At 48.2% G+C, this 18,076-nt stretch overlaps 1 protein-coding gene across 1 annotated transcript in view; it reads right to left on the bottom strand.

Annotated features, from left to right (window-relative positions):
* OGFOD3 (2-oxoglutarate and iron dependent oxygenase domain containing 3) overlaps positions 1-18,076 on the bottom strand; it is an 86,448-nt gene that overhangs the window by 54,277 nt on the left and 14,095 nt on the right. The window contains exons 3-4 of the mRNA XM_069750669.1: positions 1,984-2,059; positions 634-676 (exon numbers count right to left, since the gene is read on the bottom strand). Of these exons, the coding sequence (XP_069606770.1) occupies positions 634-676; positions 1,984-2,059 (119 nt within the window). The remainder of the gene's footprint in view (positions 1-633; positions 677-1,983; positions 2,060-18,076) is intronic.

Below are 18,076 nucleotides of genomic sequence, written 5' to 3'. Positions count from 1 at the left end.
CTCATTGTTAAAGGACCCTTATAAGTAGGCACTGTCCAAAGGCGAATACTTCTTAAAAGAGGTTTTCCCAAAAAACATCTTGTGAATAAATATCTGATTGCTGGGATTCCAGCGATCCTGAATTCTACCTTGCGTCGGTCAGGATTGAATGGAGTGGAGTGGATGGAGTCCCCTACGTCTACATGGCCATGTATTAAAATGGGTTCTCTAAAGGCCCAAAGGTTCCCGATGTAGCAGGTGGAAATGTAAAGGTAATTTATCAATTACCAAGAAAGAAAGACAGGATTAAAAAACATATATACTTGCCTTATTCCAAACACGGCGCCACCCTTATCAACAGGTTGTGCCTGGTACTGCAGCTCAGCTCCATGTCAGTAAATAGTGCGGAGCTGCAATACTACACACAACTTCGGACAAGGATTTGGTAAATGTATATAAATTAGTACTTTTAGCCTTTCGTCACCGGTTTGGAGGATTGGTATGTAAGTGTTAATGCGGTCTCAGCATGCGAGGTGTATTACCCAGGATTACGATGGATGGGCCCATACACGCACGCCGCTATGAAAGCACAGTATGGATTCCTTGCTGCACAGCCAGAGGGGATCGGGAAACGTGCTGACATCCAATACTCACCCCTCCGTCAGAGCCTCCGAGGGACAATCCAGCCTCAGCGATCCTGTAAGAAAACACAGAGGCCGTAATCATATCTGAAGGAGAAGCCGACGCTGGCGGGCCGCGGTGACCTGCTGCCGTGCGAGCCGGGGTGTAAGGTTATACCGGGAGCTGAGAAGTGGCAAGAGACGGTGCAGGCCAGGACAATGGGGGGTCTCACAGCTCAGGCTTCAGTCTATATACAGGGTCCTGATCTTTCAGGCTAAAGAAACAGAAGGTTGGAAACTATTTCCCAGATGCCTTCATCCATAACTGGAAACAGAAGCCGGCGGCCCCCGCTGCCAGAACAGGAGCCAGATATACTGATTTTATCGGAGTCTCCTTTAGATTAAGTTGTCATTCAAGCGTCTCCATAAAAGCGAAGTGCGCGGCACGCACTAAGTCATTCTACTAGTAGCATTTCCTTGTCTAAGTCTCCATTATTAAACAGATTTTGGCATTCTACAGCGCCACACTTGTCCACAGGTTGTATGTGGTATTACAGCTCAGCTCCAGTCATTTCAATCCAGCTGAGTTGCAATAACAGACAAAACCCATTATACGTGGCTGTCATGTTTCTTATTAAAACATGGTCGCTGGGACCTTCACCGATCCCAAGTCCCCGTGTGAACTGAGCGTGTGCGACCACTGCTGCATACACTGTCTAGAGCAGTGACGGTCGCACATGCTCAGTAATGCTCCGATCACATTCGGCGCTCACGATTAGCTGGGATGCCAAACATTTATCATCCATCCTGTATATAGATGATAATTTGCTGTTTATGGAAAAAAACCTTTTAAAGGGGTTCATCACTACTTTGATATTGATGACTGTTGTTGGAGCTGATGTCGGACCCCCCCCCTAGCGATCTGAAACTGATGACCTGTCATTAATATCAAAGTGGTGGAGAACCCCTTTAAATTTTCATTTTAAGACAGGACTGTCACTAGTGAGAGGGGTCATAAGAACAACTCCCTACATTACAACTTAGAGGAATGCTCAGTGATCATGCATGTATTTGGTGGGGCAGGAGCGATGGCTGAGCCGCAGGAGCGTGCACGCTTATCGGGGGAAATACTGAGTGAGCAACCCATCTATTGACCCCACTTACTACTGTCGGCCATATTGCCCTTTACATTCATCTGGCGTCACCAGTCCGTTGTGATTTACCTTTGTACTCACAGTAAGTGACCCCCTTTTACTAATCCCACACGGTTGAGGAAGGAAAAGGAGGACCTGCTGGGCCCTGTAGTTCCCCAGCCCTATCATTACAGGAATAAGTAGCCGTCTTCCTTTCTGGATCTTTAGGATACAGGAAAGCAGGACTTTACCTCCACATCCTCTTGGCCTCCTCTTGGGTGATCACAGCGTCGGTCACCGCTCGCCCACACTTGAGCGGGGTGCACCCTGGAAAGAGAAAACTGCCAGCGTTATTCTATGGGAAAAGCGGCGGCGCTGTAAACACAGATGAATCCCATACAGTACAGCGCGTCAATTATATAAAAATAACCTTTAATTAGATTTAATGGCGTGGGGGGATAATATCGAGGCGCGCAGCCGCCCTATGGCCAATTACAAAGCCCGGGCGTGACGCCACTTATCTTAGTTGCATTCGCAGCCGCTTTTTGATATTTTCCTTCCTGGCAGCCGACGTCATTTTATTTTTATTTCTTTTTGATAATGGATGTGGGAGGCTAAATATTGCCCCAAAAAGAAATGAAAAAAAAAAAAAAAACAGATGGTTGACGGACGGCTTTAACCCCTTCCTGGCCAGGTGCCTGGACTCCCTAACAAACAGCTAGCTGCACCCCCTCCCTCTCCCGCGGGACCCACCGCCGCTTAATAGCCACCCAGAAGGCATGAAAGAAGCGGGCACATTCTCAATAAATCCGAACAGCTGTAATTAATTTTCGAGATGTTTTTGGAAGTATCTTGCCAAGAATGTTCCGACACACAGGAGCGATGGGTCCCCAGAGGCGGCTGCGCGGGCTGGATAATGCATGAACTGACTGCTCAGGTAGCCTCGGGCGTGATTACTAGCCCGGTGTGAGGTGGTGACACCCCAGCGGGACCGGCGGGCGGCAGCTTGACAGCTCTGTTCCACGCTCGGCACCCCCGCGGCAAAACTTCACACGGCAAAGACGATAAAAAGAGATCAGAGTGTCGGGAGCAGGTTTATCTCTGGTTTGGACTGATGCTTTGCGGACAGATTGATGGTCGCTGGTTGTTCCAGTGTCCTTACATCTCCACTGGACCTGCCACTCAGGGCACTGGGAAAGCTGGCTGACAACCCTTGCAGGAAAGGTAACGCTCCCATATTGGTTGCCCATCAGCTTTCTCAAGCCCCTAGTTATAGCATAAATCCACCGCCACGTATAACTAGAAAGATCGGGCATTCAGTGCACTGGGAAAGCTGGGCGACATCTCCCGGAGGGCTCAGTCTGGCAGCCCCCATAATGGTGTGATGCCGTCTCTGCTTTAATTGCATTTCAGGTGCGACATTCAGGTTACTGGGAAAGCTGGGTGGCTTCCCTGCAGGAGACGTAAGGCACATATACGGATTACCAGCTGGCTTTCCCAAGGGTAGCCCTCTCCTTAGTTGTGTCATAGGTCCCGTTTTACTTGCCTTTTTAGAAAGACTGGCCATTCAGGGGTCTAGGAAAGCTGGGTTATATCGCCTGCAGAAGCTGTAAGGTTTTTTTTTTGTAGATGTCAGCCGATTATCTAAAACTCCAGACTGGGAAATCTCTTTTGATAGATCCCCCCCTCCTGTTCTCGCTTTACTAGACAGATCTGTAATGCAGGGCTCTAGAAAAGCTAGGTGACGTCCCATGTGGAAGCTGTAATGCACTCTCATTGGTTGTCAGACAGCTTCTCCAAACTTCTTACTTGTAAACCATTTTTACGTATGCCGTATATCCACTGTTGTGATTCTATGACAAGGCAGATCGGCCGTTCGGCGCACTAGGAAAGCTGGGTGAAATCGGCAGCCATACTGGTTGTGACCTACCTTCCCCAAGATCCGGACTGCAATGCCTTAGTTATGTGATACATACTCTAATAATCCCTGACAAATCTGTCATTCAGGGTTGCAGGAAAGCTGGATGACATGCCATATAAGATCTCCAATGTACGCATCATTCCACACAGCTTTCCCAAACCTGGTTCCTTCCCTAGTTATATGACATGCCACCCTCCTACAGGATATCTAGTAGCTGAGCTATTGGGGACATTAGGAAAGCTGGGTGACAACCTGTAAACCACTGTAGAACTTACCTTTTGGGACAAGTGGGCTGCGTAATTCTAATGTTCTTGGCTCTTTCTATTCTAGTCTATGGAATTTCCATAAAAAACAAAATCCCTGGCGCCCCTGCAGAAAGGGTCACCACTAGGGGGAGCTCACTGTACACAGATCACCCTCAGTATTAAATCTGTATGCAGTGAGCTCCCCCTAGTGGTGGCAGCCGGGACCTTCTCATTGAGCTCTATGGTACTGCAGAGGTTAGAAGTTGTGCTTCAGACAATGAATGAACATCCCGACGTGATCCATCACGCTTCTATTATTAAGCGCTGTCTCCTTTCCAGAAATAACAGTTTGTAGTCTCCTCTCATTAATCTCATCGGATCCCGACTAATAATAATCTGTACCCAGCGGTACAATTTCAATAAACGTGACACGGAGAAATACGCAGCAATAATCCTCGCCTGAGAAAGCAAATCTGTCACGCAGCCAGCGAGGGGCCGTGAAAAAGCTGCTGCTGCACCGCCAGCACCCCCACAGTGACACTCACCTTTACTATCCGCCATCTGGATGCCAACAATAAAAGGGGATCGTTTTGGAGCTTGTTATTGTAGTGTGTAATAAAAGGTAAAGCGATAAAGCGACAGGATAGACCACCAGTAAGGGGCGAGGAGACCGACAACTAAAATATGTCCATGGCCAAATCCATAATATCCTGTAATGTACATAAAAAGCCAGAAAATTACGGAACTTCAATTGCGCTTGTTTTGTTATACACATGTTTATTTCAATAGTGTGTATGGGAACAACACAAAAAAAAGGCAAATTGGTCATCATTTCACACAAAAATGGTCCGGACAACATTGTTGGCACTTTCCAAAATTGTAGGTAAACAACTTTGTTTCAAGCATGTGATGCTCGTTCAAACTCACATCTGGCAAGTAACAGGTGTGGGCAATATGTAAATCACACCTGAAACCAGATAAAAAGGGGAGAAGTAGGCTCAATCTTTGCATTGTGTGTCTGTGTGTGCTACATGAAGAATGGAGAACAGAAACAGGAGATCAGAAATGTCTGAGGACTTCAGAACCAAAATTGTTGAACTATATCAACAATCTCAAGGTTACAAGGCCATCTCCAGAGATCGTGAAGTTCCTTCATCCACAGTGCGCAACATAATCAAGAAGTTTACAACCCCTGGCATTGTAGCTAATCTCCCTGGACATGGATGGCAGAGAAAAATTTATGAAAATTTGCAACGCAGGAAAGTCCGGATGGTGGATAAGCAGCCCCAATCAAATTCCAAAGAAATTCAAGCTGTCCTGCAGCTCAGGGTGCAACAGTGTCAGCACAAACTATCCTTCGATATTTTATATGAAATGAAACACTAAGGTAGGAGACCTGACCAAGGAGAACCTCACTGCTAATACAGAGACATAAAAAGGTAGACTGCAGCTTGCCAATATGTACGTAAGCCAAAATCCTTCTGGCAAAGCATCTTGAGGACAAATGAGACCAAGATAGACCTTTTTGGTAAAGCACATCAATATACTGTTTACTGAAAACGGAATGAGGCCTACAAAGACGATAACATAGTACCTACAGTCAAATATGGTGGAGATTCAACTATGTTTTGGGGATTGTTTTGTTGCCTCTGGCACTGGGTGACTTCACTGTGTGCAAAGCATCATAAAATCTGAAGATTACCAATGGATTTTGGGTCGCAATGTAGTGCTCAGTGTCACAAAAGTGGATTGGCGTCCTAGGTCATGGATCTTCTAGCAGGATAATGACCCTAAACATACTTCCAGAAGCACCCAGAAATGGATGGAAACAAAGCACTGGAGAGTTCTGAAGTGGCCAGCAATGAGTCCGGATCTAAATCCCATTGAACAAATCAATGGGATTGATCCTGAGTTACCTCCTGTATTTAACTCCAGAGCTGAACTCACTATTCTGCTGGTGCAGTCACTCTGTACATACATTACATTACTTATCCTGTACTGATCCTGAGTTACATCCTGTATTATACCCCAGAGCTGCACTCACTATTCTGCTGGTGCAGTCACTGAGTACATATAGTCATGGCCAAAAGTATTGACACCCCTGCAAGTCTGTCAGATAATACTCAGTTTCTTCCTGAAAATGATTGCAAACACAAATTCTTTGGTATTATTATCTTCATTTAAACATTGATCATTTCACACAAAACTCCAAAAATGGGCCAGACAAAAGTATTGGCACTCTCAGCCTAATACTTGGTTGCACAACCTTTAGCCAAAATAACTGCAACCAACCGCTTCCGGTAACCATCAATGAGTTTCTTACAATGCTCTGCTGGAATTTTAGACCATTCTTCTTTGGCAAAATGCTCCAGGTCCCTGATATTTGAAGGGTGCCTTCTCCAAACTGCCATTTTTAGATCTCTGCACAGGTGTTCTATGGGATTCAGGTCTGGACTCATTGCTGGCCACCTTAGAAGTCTCTAGTGCTTTCTCTCAAACCATTTTCTAGTGCTTTTTGAAGTGTGTTTTGGGTCATTGTCCTGCTGGAAGACCCATGACCTCTGAGGGAGACCCAGCTTTCTCACACTGGGCCCTATATTATGCTGCAAAATTTGTTGGTAGTCTTCAGACTTCATAATGCCATGCACACGGTCAAGCAGTCCAGTGCCAGAGGCAGCAAAGTAACCCCAAAACATCAGGGAACCTCCGCCATGTTTGACTGTAGGGACCGTGTTCTTTTCTTTGAATGCCTTTTTTTTTCTCCTGTAAACTCTATGTTGATGCCTTTGCCCAAAAAGCTCTACTTTTGTCTCATCTGACCAGAGAACATTCTTCCAAAACATTTTAGGCTTTTCAAGTAAGTTTTGGCAAACTCCAGCCTGGCTTTTTTATGTCTTGGGGTAAGAAGTGGGGTCTTCCTGGGTCTCCTACCATACAGTCCCTTTTCATTCAGATGCCAACGGATAATACGGGTTGACACTGTTGTACCCTCGGACTGCAGGGCAGCTTGAACTTGTTTGGATGTTAGTCGAGGTTCTTTATCCAACATCCGCACAATCTTGCGTTGAAATCTCTTGTCAATTTTTCTTTTCCGTCCACATCTAGGGAGGTTAGCCACAGTGCCATGGGCTTTAAACTTCTTGATGACACTGCGCACGGTAGGCACAGGAACATTCAGGTCTTTGGAGATGGACTTGTAGCCTTGAGATTGCTCATGCTTCCTCACAATTTGGTTTCTCAAGTCCTCAGACAGTTCTTTGGTCTTCTTTCTTTTCTCCATGCTCAATGTGGTACATACAAGGACACAGGACAGAGGTTGAATCAACTTTAATCCATGTCAACTGACTGCAAGTGTGATTTAGTTATTGCCAACACCTGTTAGGTGCCACAGGTAAGTTACAGGTGCTGTTAATTACACAAATTAGAGGAGCATCACATGATTTTTTCGAACAATGCCAATACTTTTGTCCACCCCCTTTTTTATGTTTGGTGTGGAATTATATCCAATTTGGCTTTAGGACAGGGGTGTCAATACTTTTGGCCATGACTGTACATTACTGATCCTGAGTTATATCATGTATTATACTCCAGAGCTGCACTCACTATTCTGCTGGTGCAGTCACTGTGTACATACATTACATTATTTATCCTGTACTGATCCGGAGTTACATCCTGTATTATACTCCAGAGCTGCACTCACTATTCTGCTGGTGCAGTCACTGTGTACATACATTACATTACTTATCCTGTACTGATCCTGAGTTACATCCTGTAATATACTCCAGAGCTGCACTCACTATTCTGCTGGTGCAGTCACTGTGTACATACATTACATTACTTACCCTGTACTGATCCTGAGTTACATCCTGTATTATAATCCAGAGCTGCACTCACTATTCTGCTGGTGCAGTCACTGTGTACATACATTACATTACTTATCCTTTACTGATCCTGAGTTACATCCTGTATTATACTCCAGAGCTGCACTCACTATTCTGCTGGTGCACTGACTATTCTGCTGGTGCAGTCACTGTGCTGCTGCGTTTCTCCACAAATCTATGGTCTCCGGAGCTGAATATTCTCATACATAAGCATTGTGATTGCTGTTCTCTATTACAGCTCCCCCTCTGCCTCGGTGACGTGTGGAATAATAAGCAGAGCGGTGAATGCAGAATTGGGCCTCGGATATTCGCTGTCGTCCTTCGGCGCCGTCATATCTGAAAGTGTGAAGTTTTAGTACAGAGGTATTTCCCTCTCAGAACAAAATGTCTGTCTCCAGTTCTGTGTTGAATCAGTGCCGGCGGCCAGGACAAGCTGCTCCGCAGAGACCCCAAAAGCTGACACCTGATCAATGATGAGGTCTGCGCTCCTCAGTGTGCCAGCACTGCTGAGCAACCAGCTCCCCCTAGTGGGGCAAGTATGTATGGCCATGCAGATATCAGGCACCAGGATGGGTAGTAAGTGGGGTAACTCGCTGCCCAGGTCTTCTCCTCTTTCTACCAGGTAACCTTTAGTCTGTGATCCTCCATATCATCAGCATAATCTGAAAATACTCTGTGCTGCTGAGAGACACTGCTCCTTGCACACTTCGCTCCTGAATCCTCTGTGCTGCTGAGAAACCATGCTCCTTTTGGCTTCTAACTCTTAGATGGTAGCCTGCCTCAAGGTTTTCACTCTTCTGAAATACTCTGTGCTGTCTACAAACACAACCCCGTCCACTATGTAACTCTCAGCCTGGCATACTCATCTCCTGAAATACTCTGTGCTGTCACCAGACCCAGCTATGACCACTGTGTAACTCTCAGCCTGGCATATTCATCTCCTGAAATACTCTGTGCTGTCACCAGACCCAGCTACGACCACTGTGTAACTCTCAGCCTGGCATATTCATCTCCTGAAATACTCTGTGCTGTCACCAGACCCAGCTACGACCACTGTGCAACTCTCAGCCTGGCATACTCATCTCCTGAAATACTCTGTGCTGTCACCAGACCCAGCTACGACCACTGTGTAACTCTCAGCCTGGCATACTCATCTCCTGAAATACTCTGTGCTGTCACCAGACCCAGCTACGACCACTGTGCAACTCTCAGCCTGGCATACTCATCTCCTGAAATACTCTGTGCTGTCACCAGACCCAGCTACGACCACTGTGTAACTCTCAGCCTGGCATACTCATCTCCTGAAATACTCTGTGCTGTCACCAGACCCAGCTACGACCACTGTGTAACTCTCAGCCTGGCATACTCATCTCCTGAAATACTCTGTGCTGTCACCAGACCCAGCTACGACCACTGTGCAACTCTCAGCCTGGCATACTCATCTCCTGAAATACTCTGTGCTGTCACCAGACCCAGCTACGACCACTGTGTAACTCTCAGCCTGGCATACTCATCTCCTGAAATACTCTGTGCTGTCACCAGACCCAGCTACGACCACTGTGTAACTCTCAGCCTGGCATACTCATCTCCTGAAATACTCTGTGCTGTCACCAGACCCAGCTACGACCACTGTGTAACTCTCAGCCTGGCATACTCATCTCCTGAAATACTCTGTGCTGTCACCAGACCCAGCTACGACCACTGTGCAACTCTCAGCCTGGCATACTCATCTCCTGAAATACTCTGTGCTGTCACCAGACCCAGCTACGACCACTGTGTAACTCTCAGCCTGGCATACTCATCTCCTGAAATACTCTGTGCTGTCACCAGACCCAGCTACGACCACTGTGTAACTCTCAGCCTGGCATACTCATCTCCTGAAATACTCTGTGCTGTCACCAGACCCAGCTACGACCACTGTGCAACTCTCAGCCTGGCATACTCATCTCCTGAAATACTCTGTGCTGTCACCAGACCCAGCTACGACCACTATGTAACTCTCAGCCTGGCATACTCATCTCCTGAAATACTCTGTGCTGTCACCAGACCCAGCTACGACCACTGTGTAACTCTCAGCCTGGCATACTCATCTCCTGAAATACTCTGTGCTCTCACCAGACCCAGCTACGACCACTGTGTAACTCTCAGCCTGGCATACTCATCTCCTGAAATACTCTGTGCTGTCACCAGACCCAGCTACGACCACTGTGCAACTCTCAGCCTGGCATACTCATCTCCTGAAATACTCTGTGCTGTCACCAGACCCAGCTACGACCACTGTGTAACTCTCAGCCTGGCATACTCATCTCCTGAAATACTCTGTGCTGTCACCAGACCCAGCTACGACCACTGTGTAACTCTCAGCCTGGCATACTCATCTCCTGAAATACTCTGTGCTGTCACCAGACCCAGCTACGACCACTGTGTAACTCTCAGCCTGGCATACTCATCTCCTGAAATACTCTGTGCTGTCACCAGACCCAGCTACGACCACTGTGTAACTCTCAGCCTGGCATACTCATCTCCTGAAATACTCTGTGCTGTCACCAGACCCAGCTACGACCACTGTGTAACTCTCAGCCGGGCATACTCATCTCCTGAAATACTCTGTGCTGTCACCAGACCCAGCTACGACCACTGTGTAACTCTCAGCCTGGCATACTCATCTCCTGAAATACTCTGTGCTGTCACCAGACCCAGCTACGACCACTGTGTAACTCTCAGCCTGGCATACTCATCTCCTGAAATACTCTGTGCTGTCACCAGACCCAGCTACGACCACTGTGTAACTCTCAGCCTGGCATACTCATCTCCTGAAATACTCTGTGCTGTCACCAGACCCAGCTACGACCACTGTGCAACTCTCAGCCTGGCATACTCATCTCCTGAAATACTCTGTGCTGTCACCAGACCCAGCTACGACCACTGTGTAACTCTCAGCCTGGCATACTCATCTCCTGAAATACTCTGTGCTGTCACCAGACCCAGCTACGACCACTGTGTAACTCTCAGCCTGGCATACTCATCTCCTGAAATACTCTGTGCTGTCACCAGACCCAGCTACGACCACTGTGCAACTCTCAGCCTGGCATACTCATCTCCTGAAATACTCTGTGCTGTCACCAGACCCAGCTACGACCACTATGTAACTCTCAGCCTGGCATACTCATCTCCTGAAATACTCTGTGCTGTCACCAGACCCAGCTACGACCACTGTGTAACTCTCAGCCTGGCATACTCATCTCCTGAAATACTCTGTGCTCTCACCAGACCCAGCTACGACCACTGTGTAACTCTCAGCCTGGCATACTCATCTCCTGAAATACTCTGTGCTGTCACCAGACCCAGCTACGACCACTGTGTAACTCTCAGCCTGGCATACTCATCTCCTGAAATACTCTGTGCTGTCACCAGACCCAGCTACGACCACTGTGTAACTCTCAGCCTGGCATACTCATCTCCTGAAATACTCTGTGCTGTCACCAGACCCAGCTACGACCACTGTGTAACTCTCAGCCGGGCATACTCATCTCCTGAAATACTCTGTGCTGTCACCAGACCCAGCTACGACCACTGTGTAACTCTCAGCCTGGCATACTCATCTCCTGAAATACTCTGTGCTGTCACCAGACCCAGCTATGACCACTGTGTAACTCTCAGCCTGGCATATTCATCTCCTGAAATACTCTGTGCTGTCACCAGACCCAGCTACGACCACTGTGTAACTCTCAGCCTGGCATACTCATCTCCTGAAATACTCTGTGCTGTCACCAGACCCAGCTACGACCACTGTGTAACTCTCAGCCTGGCATACTCATCTCCTGAAATACTCTGTGCTGTCACCAGACCCAGCTACGACCACTGTGTAACTCTCAGCCTGGCATACTCATCTCCTGAAATACTCTGTGCTGTCACCAGACCCAGCTACGACCACTGTGTAACTCTCAGCCGGGCATACTCATCTCCTGAAATACTCTGTGCTGTCACCAGACCCTGCTACGACCACTGTGTAACTCTCAGCCTGGCATACTCATCTCCTGAAATACTCTGTGCTGTCACCAGACCCAGCTACGACCACTGTGTAACTCTCAGCCGGGCATACTCATCTCCTGAAATACTCTGTGCTGTCACCAGACCCAGCTATGACCACTGTGTAACTCTCAGCCTGGCATACTCATCTCCTGAAATACTCTGTGCTGTCACCAGACCCAGCTACGACCACTGTGTAACTCTCAGCCTGGCATACTCATCTCCTGAAATACTCTGTGCTGTCACCAGACCCAGCTACGACCACTGTGTAACTCTCAGCCTGGCATACTCATCTCCTGAAATACTCTGTGCTGTCACCAGACCCAGCTACGACCACTGTGTAACTCTCAGCCGGGCATACTCATCTCCTGAAATACTCTGTGCTGTCACCAGACCCTGCTACGACCACTGTGTAACTCTCAGCCGGGCATACTCATCTCCTGAAATACTCTGTGCTGTCACCAGACCCAGCTACGACCACTGTGTAACTCTCAGCCTGGCATACTCATCTCCTGAAATACTCTGTGCTGTCACCAGACCCAGCTACGACCACTGTGCAACTCTCAGCCGGGCATACTCATCTCCTGAAATACTCTGTGCTGTCACCAGACCCAGCTACGACCACTGTGTAACTCTCAGCCTGGCATACTCATCTCCTGAAATACTCTGTGCTGTCACCAGACCCAGCTACGACCACTGTGTAACTCTCAGCCTGGCATACTCATCTCCTGAAATACTCTGTGCTGTCACCAGACCCAGCTACGACCACTGTGTAACTCTCAGCCGGGCATACTCATCTCCTGAAATACTCTGTGCTGTCACCAGACCCAGCTACGACCACTGTGTAACTCTCAGCCTGGCATACTCATCTCCTGAAATACTCTGTGCTGTCACCAGACCCAGCTACGACCACTGTGTAAGGTCGGGATCACACATGCGAGAAATACGTCCGAGTCTCGCATGGTAATCCCCGGCCCTGCCGCCTGCACTCCGGAGCGGAGTATGCGGCCGCATAGCAATACATGGAGCCGCACGCTCCGCTCCTGAGTGTCGGGTGCAGGGCCGGGGATTACCATGCGAGACTCGGACGTATTTCTCGCATGTGTGATCCCGGCCTAACTTGCCTGGCATACTCATCTCCTGAAATACTCTGCGCTGATTTTACACCCATCTTCTTCTGCTATGTAAATCTCAGCCTGGAGTACTCATCTTCTGAAATACTCTGTGCTGCTTCTAGTCCATGAAGATCTGCAAGCTCAGCACATTACTCTCCTGAAATCCTCTGTGCTGCTATCAGACCCTGCTCCTTCCACTACGCCTAGTTAATAAACCCCGAATTTATCCCGATGTGGCCTTCTTCTCCCCTGATGAACCCCTAGGAGTCCTCTAGAGTGGAAACGCGTTGGGTATTGATGTGGGATGCTGCTACATGCTATCTATGGACTGTGCCTAGCTAAGGCTTGGATGGTATGATGGGAATCCCTGCCATTGAGCTGACCGCCAGCTGAGTACATGCTTACTGCACCCTGTATGGTGAGATCTGACCTACAGCCATTACTTATGCTTATACATAGGATATTCCTGCCTGTTATATACTGACTACCTGTACCAGGAATAGGACAGCTAGTTTTCTTCTCTTACCGTTTGGATATACAATAGTGTTGATGACTATTCATTAGCTCACCATCATTTTTTTTCTAAACCTTACAGGTATCAGGACATTTTTTTCTTGGTAGGGATTAATAGGGACATCAGGGAAAGCCGCCGACGAGTGCGGGTGCCATACCGCAGAAACTAAGGGTGCTACCTCCACTGTCAGGCAGGACACAGGATGCTTTTCCCTGATAAAGGCCCACTCCCTGTTTTTTTTTTACTTTTAGCTTTGTCAAATTAATATTTTAGGGGTAATTGTTTTTCTAGGGTTTCTTGTTTATTAGGAATTTGAAATTTGGTTTGCCCCAGTTTATAAACCGCCTCAGGATCAGTAAACTCATCTCCTGAAATACTCTGTGCTGCTGGGGAGCCCATCATGCAAACCTCAAGTTGTGAAAATCCAAAAGCTTAGTACAACCCTCTTTTTAAATACTCTGTGCTGCTGATGACCCTTCTACATCCACTGCGCAGTTCTCAGCCTGGCACACTTCTGCTGAAATACTCTGTGCTGTTGCTAGACCCCGAACAGCTTGCAAGTTCAGCACATTCCTCTCCTGAAATCATCTGTGCTGCTTTTAAGACTCTGCTCCTTCCACAGTCTGATCTATGGGTGTCTCGCAGATCGGACCCCCACTGATCTCCCATGAATGAGTCCTCCTGCCAGAGATAAAAGGATGATGTATGCTGCAGTGTGCACACAGTCATTGATTCCCTCCAGAGCTGAAATCCTATGCTTCTATAGAGAACAGCCTGAGGGGGATCAACACAGAGAACGCATGGAAGAGAAACGTCACAGATCAGAAGTTTCTTCCCGTCTATTCCCAGCGAAGCTCACGCTGCAGCTTTCATGTGGAAAATCAACTGCAGGGGAAGCGACTGTAAAGAAAGATGGACACCGGCGTCATGAAAGAGAAAAGCGGACACGGGGAGAACACAACGTAAGCTGCAGAGATTTGAGGGTGGACATTAAAATCCATGGAAAATCCAAAAACCAAAGGAAAATGACCAGAAGGAAAGTGACCACCAAACATCACACACTCAACCTCTCCAAACACCATCTGAAATCAACCACAAGGAAAGCTGGGAGACCACGAATAGAGATCCTGCCAGGGTAGTCACCCACCCGACCCCATGTCCGGCCTAATCTCACATCCTCTGCTCGCATAGTGTTGCGTACACCCCTCCCCCAGAACATTAATACCACTGACAGGTGAGGGGAATAGAACTGATCACCTGGGGACAATAGCGCATGTCGAGGGTGAGATGGATCAGGGGCAAGTGAGCAGTCCATTCTCAAAGTTCTTGTGTTGGAGGCAGAAAAATGGGCAAATGTAAAGACAAAAAAGGTTTTGTGGGGTTTTCCCATATACAAATTTTGTGGGGTGTTCTCGGGATATGACAGGTCTTGTGGGGTGTTCCTGTTATGCACTAGGACTTGTGGGGTGTTCCCGTTATGCAGTAGGACTTGTGGGGTGTTCCCGTTATGCAGTAGGACTTGTGGGGTGTTCCCGTTATGCAGTAGGTCTTGTGGGGTGTGTGTTATGCACTAGGACTTGTGGGGTGTTCCCGTTATGCAGTAGGACTTGTGGGGTGTTCCCGTTATGCAGTAGCACTTGTGGGGTGTTCCCGTTATGCAGTAGGACTTGTGGGGTGTTCCCGTTATGCAGTAGGTCTTGTGGGGTGTTCCCGTTATGCAGTAGGTCTTGTGGGGTGTTCCCGTAATGCAGTAGGTCTTGTGGGGTGCTCCCGTTATGCAGAAGGTCTTGTGGGGTGTTCCCGTTATGCAGTAGGTCTTGTGGGGTGTTCCCGTTATGCAGTAGGTCTTGTGGGGTGTTCCCGTTATGCAGTAGGTCTTGTGGAGTGCTCCCGTTATGCAGTAGGTCTTGTGGAGTGCTCCCGTTATGCAGTAGGTCTTGTGGGGTGTTCCCGTTATGCAGTAGGTCTTGTGGAGTGCTCCCGTTATGCAGTAGGTCTTGTGGAGTGTTCCCGTTATGCAGTAGGTCTTGTGGAGTGCTCCCGTTATGCAGTAGGACTTGTGGGGTGTTCCCGTTATGCAGTAGGTCTTGTGGGGTGTTCCCGTTATGCAGTAGGTCTTGTGGAGTGCTCCCGTTATGCAGTAGGTCTTGTGGAGTGCTCCCGTTATGCAGTAGGTCTTGTGGAGTGCTCCCGTTATGCAGTAGGTCTTGTGGGGTGTTCCCGTTATGCAGTAGGTCTTGTGGAGTGCTCCCGTTATGCAGTAGGTCTTGTGGAGTGCTCCCGTTATGCAGTAGGTCTTGTGGGGTGTTCCCGTTATGCAGTAGGTCTTGTGGAGTGCTCCCGTTATGCAGTAGGACTTGTGGGGTGTTCCCGTTATGCAGTAGGTCTTGTGGGGTGTTCCCGTAATGCAGTAGATCTTGTGGGGTGTTCCCGTAATGCAGTAGATCTTGTGGGGTGCTCCCGTTATGCAGTAGGACTTGTGGGGTGTTCCCGTTATGCAGTAGGTCTTGTGGGGTGTTCCCGTAATGCAGTAGATCTTGTGGGGTGCTCCCGTTATGCACTTGTGTGGACACGTGATCATTACAACTAGACTATGGCGCAATGGCAGAAGTTGCACCAGCCCAGTAAATCAAATAGCGCACTGGGGATGCTGAAAGGTTAGAGATTCGCGGGCCTCCTATCTAGCTGCGGGAATCACAGGTGTGGACGCTGGACTAGAGTCTCATTTAGGCCCTTTTCACACATCAGTTTTTTTCCATCAGTCACAATCCGTTGGCTCGACGGATCCGTCGCAGATTGTGAAAAACTAATGCGACGGATCCGTTTTTTGGACGGATCCGACTAGTGGATCTGCTAATTGGATCGGAGCATGATCAGTTAAAAAAACGGAATCCGTCACTGGATTCCATCATTTGACAGATCTGGCGCCATAGGCTTCCATTTTAGCAAACGATGGACGGCGACGGATCCGTCGCCGTCCGTTTCTTCGACGTGCACAAAAAGCTTTACTTTGTGCGTTGTCTTCGGCCGCCAGACAAACAATTTTCGACGGAGCCGGCGAACGACGGATGAAACGTGAGGCCATCCGTCGCAATAAGTCGCTAATGCAAGTCTATGGGAAAAAAACGGATGCAGCGGTATCAGTTGCCGGATCCGTTTTTTTTCAAAATTCGACGGATTGTGACTGATAGCAAAAAACTGATGTGTGAAAGGGGCCTAATCGATAGGCTCATTTCTAATGTGGACAGCCGGGCGCGTAACTTACTGGGAAAGAGATGGCACAAGAGAAGACAAGCAACGGAGGCAGCGTGATGGGGCAATGCTCTGCTGGAAACCTCATGTCCTCGTCATGTGGATGTGACAGGTAGCAATGCAGGGTTGTTCTGATGGCATGACTGGTCCTACACAATATTAGGCCGGTGGCTTTAATGTTATGGCTGATAGGTGTATGGAGGCCGGAGTGAAGTGACGAGTACGATTGCCAAAAAATGATGGAATGAATTGTAACTTTTAGAGAAAAGTGTCAAGATCTCATATTTACTAAGGAATTAGTTGTACGAGGATGATGGGGATGTGACTGCATAGAGTTATTCAGACAGATTGGCAGGGGCACAGTGCCAACCACATACACTGCAGATATCATGGTGGAGGGTACCTAATATCCCGTGAACTCCCCAATGTGTGATGATATATCATCACAGGCCGCAGGGGTACATAGCATTCATCGCAGCATCTGTCACCTGCCGAGCATGGGAGGAGGAGGGTACCTTGTAGGGTTCCAGCCGAATAAACGCATTACACTGTGATGGGTGCAGTGGTCTGGGGGTTCCTCCCCCACATCTGCCTCTCATCTTCACTGCTCATTAAAATGCCCCCAGGAATCGTACACACCGATGACTGCGCCGCTCCAATTCCTGGCTACAGCTGCATTCTCACCGAAAGATTATCCTCAACTGGAAGTGTAAAGGGGCTGCAAGTCACCCGAAGAATGAGCAAAATGCTCTGCGTGATCTGGCATCTTTCTTTCATAGCTGCGATGCTCTGTGTGTCTTGACACCTTTCTATCATAGCTGCAATGTTCTGCGTGTCCCAACACCTTTCTATCATAGCTGCAATGCTCTGTGTCCTGGCACCTTTCTATCATAGCTGCGATGCTCTGTGTGTCCTGGCACCTTTCTATCATAGCTGCGATGCTCTGTGTGTCCTGGCACTTTTCTATCATAGCTGCGATGCTCTGTGTGTCCTGGCACCTTTCTATCCTAGCTGCAATGCTCTGTGTGTCCTGGCACCTTTCTATCATAGCTGCAATGCTCTGTGTGTCCTGACACCTTTCTATCATAGCTGCAATGCTCTGTGTCCCGACACCTTTCTATCATAGCTGCGATGCTCTGTGTGTCCTGGCACCTTTCTATCATAGCTGCGATGCTCTGTGTGTCCTGACACCTTTCTATCATAGCTGTAATGCTCTGTGTGTCCTGGCACCTTTCTATCATAGCTGCGATGCTCTGTGTGTCCTGACACCTTTCTATCATAGCTGTAATGCTCTGTGTGTCCCGACACCTTTCTATCATAGCTGCGATGCTCTGTGTGTCCTGACACCTTTCTATCATAGCTGCGATGCTCTGTGTGTCCTGACACC

The sequence above is a fragment of the Ranitomeya imitator genome, chromosome 2 (assembly GCF_032444005.1).
Source record: "Ranitomeya imitator isolate aRanImi1 chromosome 2, aRanImi1.pri, whole genome shotgun sequence".
Classification (NCBI taxonomy): Eukaryota; Metazoa; Chordata; class Amphibia; order Anura; family Dendrobatidae; genus Ranitomeya; species Ranitomeya imitator.
Note: the sequence above shows the minus strand (reverse complement) of the source record. Positions and strands in the feature narration are given on the sequence as shown.